The 7,371-nt window shown below is 38.8% G+C and overlaps 1 protein-coding gene across 1 annotated transcript in view; it reads right to left on the bottom strand.

Annotated features, from left to right (window-relative positions):
* Positions 1 to 6,829: 6,829 nt before the first annotated feature.
* Positions 6,830 to 7,371, bottom strand: part of CCDC34 (coiled-coil domain containing 34) — a 29,333-nt gene continuing 28,791 nt past the window's right edge. The window contains exon 6 of the mRNA XM_019627088.1: positions 6,830 to 7,358. Coding sequence (XP_019482633.1) covers positions 7,144 to 7,358 — 215 coding nt within the window. The 3' untranslated portion in view covers positions 6,830 to 7,143. The remainder of the gene's footprint in view (positions 7,359 to 7,371) is intronic.

Raw genomic sequence — 7,371 nt, 5'->3', positions numbered from 1 at the left:
AAAATTGAAACTTGTGAAAACAAAAACTAAACTCCTACAAGCAATTAAGCATCACATTTTTCATCAAAGGATTGCTTATCATATGTGGTATCATCAGCTCTTGATTATACACATTAGTGGAAAGGACCAGTGACCCAGATAATCCAAAAATCATTTTTGATTTTGGAATGCGTTTTTATTTACATTTGATCCTCGGTGTATCTGGAGTTCTTGGAACTGGAAATGGAAACAAAATAATGAGTTCACACTGTTTTCACTCAAAGAACCAGGAAAAGCAGTCCAGGTTCTCAACCTGGACCTTGTCTCCAGCTCTGCTTTCAGTTCTACCACGAGTTAAGACTTCATTTGTCAGATTCCCAACTCAAGTATAGAGCTTCCCTTTTTCAGCCTGCAATGTTTGTGGCTTTATATCTTCCAGTAAGCGAGGGAGAAAATCGAGTTTAGGGGTGGAAAAGTCTCCCTTTCTACTTCCAATAGGGCTACACAATGTATTGAATAAGAAAAAAAAAATAGGTTACTGGATGATCTTAAATAGGTTACTGCACTCTGTATCCTTTTCCTTTCCACACAAGATGGCTGTAGGGAGGGTTAAACGCGATGGTGACAAAGCACTCAGCCTAGTCTTTGGTCCATATGAATGACAGCTCCATTTTATTAGCTTGAGGTTGAAGGAAGCTCTGCTTCTGCCAAATCACATGATGATCAATCTACAGAGAAGAATTAAATATAACTCCACAAGAAAAATATGTTGTAAGCATCTTTGCAGAATAAAGGAAAAACACCATCACTCCACTACCAAAACAGGGCCTACATGAAGTGATACGTTTAAGAAGTGCAAAATGCTATGTCAACTGTCATTGAAAATTAAAAATATATTAACATTTTTTTCTTTAAGCGCAAAATGTCAAAAGGTCAACAGGGAGGAAAACATGATAACACAGATGAAAAATACAGCCAGAAAACACCGGATTTTTCTAACAAAATAGAAACCTAGAGTAGAAAGGGGCCTTTGAGATCATCTAGCTTAATGTCTTCGGTGGACAGCTGAAGAAATTGGTGAGAATTTCCTCTACTTTATTGAGACAGATGCCTTTTAAGACTGACCTTTCAGATTTACCTAGGGGGCATTTTGCCTCTCAGCCTATACCAGGAAAGCCCTCGGCTGAGGGACTGGGAGCTGTAGACAGGTAGGCGATAGATGGTTGGTTGTTTTTGGAAAACTTACTCACACTAAGAAAACATTCCACTCCCGAGCCACCCTCTGCTCCCGCCACCAAACAGCAACAAAGATGACTTCCATCTCCCTCTGGTCCTCAGGTGGTTCCCGGGCCAGGGAGGCGAGTGGAAAAGCAGAAGGCCCCTCCTTTCCCCCAAGTTCCTGTGCTAGTTCTGTCAGCTGAGAGTGTATGAACCCAGGAAGGCAAAGGGGGAGACTGTGTTTTCTGGGAAAGGGCCGTGTTCTCTCCCGACATTTTTCTCCTGCACGTAAGGTACAGCCTTCTCCCTGCTGACAGATAATTGAATATTTTCCCTTCTCAAGTGTCCTACCCCCTTGCAATTTTAAGAGGAAATTCAAGATACCACTGCCCTTTCTGAAAAACGTTCTCTCTCAGGCAAACTGCCATCATCAACAGTAGTAGGTAAATATTCACTGTAAAGTAACTTTGTGTATTTTACTTTTTCTCGAGCCAACACATGAATTTAATTTAGGATACTAATGGGCACGGTAAACACTTGAGTATTATTGGAATATAGAGAAATTAGTTTTTATTTTGTCATAAAGTGTAATTTGTTAGTATAACATAAACTACTCTATACTTCGTTATTCATCTCTGGGCCATGGCTATAGGAATGGCACGTCTGTGAAAGGCCAACCTTTTGAGTTGCTAATTAGATCACTAGCAGTTTATTAAATAAATAGCTCCATCTGTAATACTTCAGACCCTAAGGCCTCAAATGGTCTATTTTTAGCCTCAAACTTCAAGGTTTACTTTCCCATGGAATTCTAAAGATTTTCTTTAGAAATGACTAAGATTTTAGAAATTTCCCTTGTAACTCTGTAGCAGTGTGTCATGTATACAAGCTGTCTGAAAGTGCCTTTGACGTTCAAAAGCTCTCTGATCACCTATCCTGGGTCTTTGAAAGAAAGGTTATGTGCGGAATCACCATTGTTCTAGGCCCATTCACTGCTCTCCAACCTCCAAAATGATCAAATGCTATGTGTCGTTTACCGGGGTGACTCAAAACTAGTCTCTGCTTAATAACTTCCTCCTGGAAGCTTTTCCTGACCCCCAACAAAGGTTAGTTTCCTCCTGATACACCCTCAGAGCTTGTGCTTTAAGGTAAGTACTGGTTTAACTGTCGTCTCCACTAGGATGCAAATTCTATCAGGTTCAGGATTAGGTCAGTCTTGTTAGCCACTATATGCCCAGCATCTAGCAGTGCTAGAAAGTCAGTAAACATGAATGGAATAATCAAAGCAAAGGCTTCGTTCCTTCCATCTGAACCCTTACGCAGCATTCCGTATTACAGAAAACAGTTCACTCTCTTCCTTAAAACTTCCCTCTCGTAGTAGGAGCTCTCCTGTTACCCTTTCCCCACCTTTCTCATTGCTCTTCCAATGGCTTCTTTCCCTCTGCCTTAACTTTATGTTCTCTCCCTACGCGCCAGCCTAGATCATCTTCTCCCTGCCAGCGTACAGTAGGCACTTGATAATATGTGTTGAATGAATCAAAGAACATCATGCTTCAAACTCCCCTTGGGAAATGTTATCCACATCCATAGCTTCCATTCTTACGTTAAACTGAATATCTAAATATATCTATCCCTAACGTAAATTTCTCACCTGAGCAACAGACCTGTACCGCCGTGAGCAACCTATGTCAATACGCTCACAACTAAACCTAGGATTCCCGATGAAACACAGCTGATTAATCACACACAATTATCTCCTTTCCCTCCCCAATCTCTGTGAAATGATAGCGAAGGAATTTAAGGTACAAACCCACAAAGGCAAAGTCACCTCCCATTCTTTCTTCACTTGACTCTGACTGCAGCTTCATACCAGCTTTTCTTATCATACAGAGCATATAGGAGCGAAACAGAATATGGTTCTTGAGCTTGGACTTTGACATCTTGAGCTCTAATCTCTCTTCTGTTATTCACAAGGTATAAAAGCAGCATAACTTCTGTCTCAAGTTTCCTCGGCTGTAAAATGGGGATAATAAATGTAACTATCTCAAAAGGTTACTGTGAGGATTAAGAGTTAGAACACACAGAAGCGCACAGAATACTGCCGGACATACAGAAAGTATTCAGTAGGCGTTTGCTATTGTGGTAATGACCTCCCTCCATTGTACCAGATCCAGTACTGAAGGCTCGTTCCTGCTCTGACTTCTCTCTTAAACAGCACTGGACAGAGTTCGCTTCTGACTCCCACTTCTAACCCTTCTCCTGCGGTGGTTTCTGTGACGTCACACCCCACCGGGTTTCTGTCTGCTCCGCTGGCTGCCCCTTCTCAGGACCCATGCTGGCTGCTCAGTTTCGAAATCCTGGAATACTCATCCCTCTCGTTTTACTATCTAAACGCTTCCTAGGCAACCTGGCCCAGGTCCATGCTTTTACCACCTACGTTACCGACGTTGCTTAAATTTATAGGTCCTCTCCTGGCTCCTCTGAGCATCAGGCACAAACACCTAACTGCCCTTGCCACTGAGATATTAAGTTGGCACCGCAAATCTAACAGATCTAGGACAGAATTCCTAAGGACGCCCCTCTTCCCATCTCAGCCCATATACCTGCTCCTATCACATCTTCCAATTTGTTATACATAGTTATCATCATTCACTCAGTTGATCAGGCCTAAAATCTAAAAGTCATATCTCATTTTTCCTCCTTCCCTAACTTGACATCCAAATGTTAACAGTCCTGTTTGCTCTACCTGTAAAATATATACCAAGTCCACCTCTGTTGTATACCATGTCACGGCTGCAATCTTAATCCAAACAATCATGGTTCCTTTCCTGGAGACTGCAAAATCCTCCCAGGGAGTCTCCCTGCTTTGATTCTGTCTCCAACAAGCCAATTCCCTCACAGCAGCTGAAGTATCTCAAACTAGGAACCAGATCATATCATTTCTCTGCTTAACACCTTCCAGAGGCTTCCGAATACAATTAGAATAAAATCTGAACTACTGAACTCAGGATTGTGTATGATCTGGCCCTGCCTGACTTCCCAACCTTAACTCCTACTGTTTTCCCCATCAGGATCTCCACTACAGGCAGGCCGGCCTTTTTCAAACACACCAAATTCATTTACGCCTTACAGCCTTTGTTTCCTCTACCGGGGTATCTTTCACAAGATTTTAGCAAGCCTAGCTCAGCGTATGTTGCCACCTCCGAGAAGCCCATCCATCTAAGTAGTGGGCCCTTCTCCTCCACCCAGTCACTGTTTATCCCAATGCCCTGCTTTACTTTCTTTAGAGCACCTACAGCCAAATAAATTACTTGTTTACATGGTTAATATCGGTTTCCTATCAGTGTCATAGAAGATCCCATGAGGGCAGCAGGGACCCTCTTATTCACAGCATCTAGAATACTAACTAGCACATAGTAGATATTCGATAAATATGCATTGAACCAATTTGAAAAAAATGAAAACAATGTGTATTGAATTAATTTGAAAAAAATGAAAACAATGTGAACACTTTTACTTTTTTTAGCGTAGGGGTAAATGAAAGCCCACATTTAGCACTGAGAAGTTAACTTATTTTTGGTATATCATCATTCAAGATTGGTATGCTAACCAGTTATTATGTAAGTCAGTTATCACTAAAGAAAAAGAATATTGGTACATCAGAATTATCATATAAAAAAACAAATTTGCATTTTTAGGTATTTTCACTTATCATGTTATAGCCCCATGATAAGTTTCTGAATTTGATAAAGTATTGAAACTGAAAACGATGAGACACTTGCCAGATAAGGAACCGTAAAGCCAGGACTCAAACACAGACTCTGGTCTACAATACTTGTGTTCTTTCTATCAGATCATGAATTTGTTGACATTACAGGTTACCTAGATATTTCAGAGCAGTTCCAATCAAAGTAGGAGTAGAAGTCAAAGAAGTATTCTAAAAACCTTAATGGAAGTTTCAAACGTTGTAATGTAATCCGTAATGCCTAAAATATCAACTATATTGACTTTAAGAAAAATTGATTCAGGTTAAAAACACTAATCTCCTGGTAATGTATGTTGATTGGGTTGAAGAAAAATGAGATTTTAATAATAAATGAGTTTGGTAGTCAAAGTCTTTTTAAAATGTATCATTGGTGTGGCAAAATAGGACCGCACGAGCCTACACACAGGACCGAGTCCACATTCTACAGCATCCAGAGCCCTTTTCCTCTGACCCCTGCTTCTCTCTCAGCTGATTTTCACCACATGTCCATGTGTGGTCCACCTTATAACCATCTAGAAAATTCCTGCTTAACTTTTACCAGCTCAAATGTCATTTCCTCTTTGTAGCCTTCCTTAATCCCTTGGCAAACTGAACTACCTCTTATCTATGTTCCCAGATAAACTCTGAACATAATTTTAAGCATAGTGTATTACAGCATTTATTCTGTAACATGTTTCCCTGGCCAGGCTGTTCATGTACGCTGAATTAAAGAAATATACAATTTAAATTCCCAAATCAATATGCAAAACATGTCACAGTAAATGTTCAATTAACATTGGTCAAACTAATTAATTACTGATTGAATGAAAAGTCTTATAGGATTATGGCTATAGCTAAAAGTTGCCTAAATGATTTAATCCACTGTGGGAAATGGAAGGTTTCTTGGATATAATAACTATATATGAAACCCCCAGGAATTTAGGCCTATGTATACTATGATTATTGCACACAAATTTATTGCTACGCTGGCAAACTCTACATTCTCTCTATATAGGTCAATGTACTCAAGTATAACGATCATCTGTCAGGCTCACTGTATCTAAGAGGTTCTGAGAAAAATGGTCAGACCTCTAAATCTCACCAAATATTTTGGCTCAACAAACCCTACCAACTCCTCCCAAACTGCTCATTGCTTAGAATTTTCCTAGATTTCTGACGACAAGAATACCCTTCAAAGATTCTGTTTCTATTTCCTTGCGTTGATCAACACCACTGCAAGTTAATCAGAAGAAACTTGGCAGATGACTAAAACAGCAGAAACCAGAAATATATTCTAAATAGAAATCACTTTTAAATGAACTTACTGACTTTATATTGCCACAACAAATTTTCATTTCTTGATGATCCCCTAAAAAAAGATACTTTTAAAATTAAAAAAAAAGTGCTGAGTGCTATGTTAGTAATCCTTTGAACTACTATCCTTAACATTTGTTCATTAATATATGTAATCTCAACTTCAGCAAAACATCACTTAACATTAAAATATAATGCACTGATAATCCAATTTCGAAATTAACTTATTATATTTAATATATAAGTATTTGTACAAAGTACAGCAAAATACTATGTGTCTCAAGATTACTAATAACAATCTAAGACCCAGAGCACAAAATTATGTTTTGAAATTTTCCTTTCAAAAACCCAACCCTCATTTCCTTGTTATAAAACATGCCTCCAGTTAGTTATTTACATAGGGAAAAATATACCAAAAGCCATCAAACAAGACTGTTTTTGATTACTCTAGGAATCTTACTCATTTAGAGTCTTCTAAGAGTTATCTTGAGCATGTAGTTTAGAAATGCTTGTTTGAACAATTTAATCTTATTATGTTCATAAACATAAACACAAACAAATAACAAGAGTATGAAAGAACACAAGAAAAATTGTTGGTTTTATTGGTATCACAGTGGTTTTAACACAAGCTAAATACAAACACAATTGTTAGATATTCAGTCACTTATCCTGCAAAACAACATGCCAAGATCAACCTTGAAGAATTTATAAGAGAAAATGCATAAAATATCTTCCTTAATTAACTCCAAAGACTCCACATGTAAATGCAAAACATCTGAAGTTGTCAATCTCAACATCAAATGTTGAACAACTTGACTGAGCAGGAGAAAACAATTTCTGATTTTAAAATTAAATAGCTACAGGTAAAAGCATGCAATGTTCCACGTCTGCTATCTTTGTATTCTGCACAGAGCTCCAAGGCAAAGATTGCTTCCGGCTTTATGAATGACCAGAGATGACGGCCTGTGTGGCTGACTTATCACAGGCCTTTTAGTCTTCTTTCCTGTTAGAGCCTTAGCTTCCGTGGAAGGGGGCACATAAATTGGTTTCCAGGGAATTGGATTACAAAAGGCTGGTTCTGGATAAGAATTTCCACTGTAAAAACCTAAAATTGTTTT

The sequence above is a fragment of the Hipposideros armiger genome, unplaced genomic scaffold (assembly GCF_001890085.2).
Source record: "Hipposideros armiger isolate ML-2016 unplaced genomic scaffold, ASM189008v1 scaffold_707, whole genome shotgun sequence".
Taxonomy (NCBI): Eukaryota; Metazoa; Chordata; class Mammalia; order Chiroptera; family Hipposideridae; genus Hipposideros; species Hipposideros armiger.
Note: the sequence above shows the minus strand (reverse complement) of the source record. Positions and strands in the feature narration are given on the sequence as shown.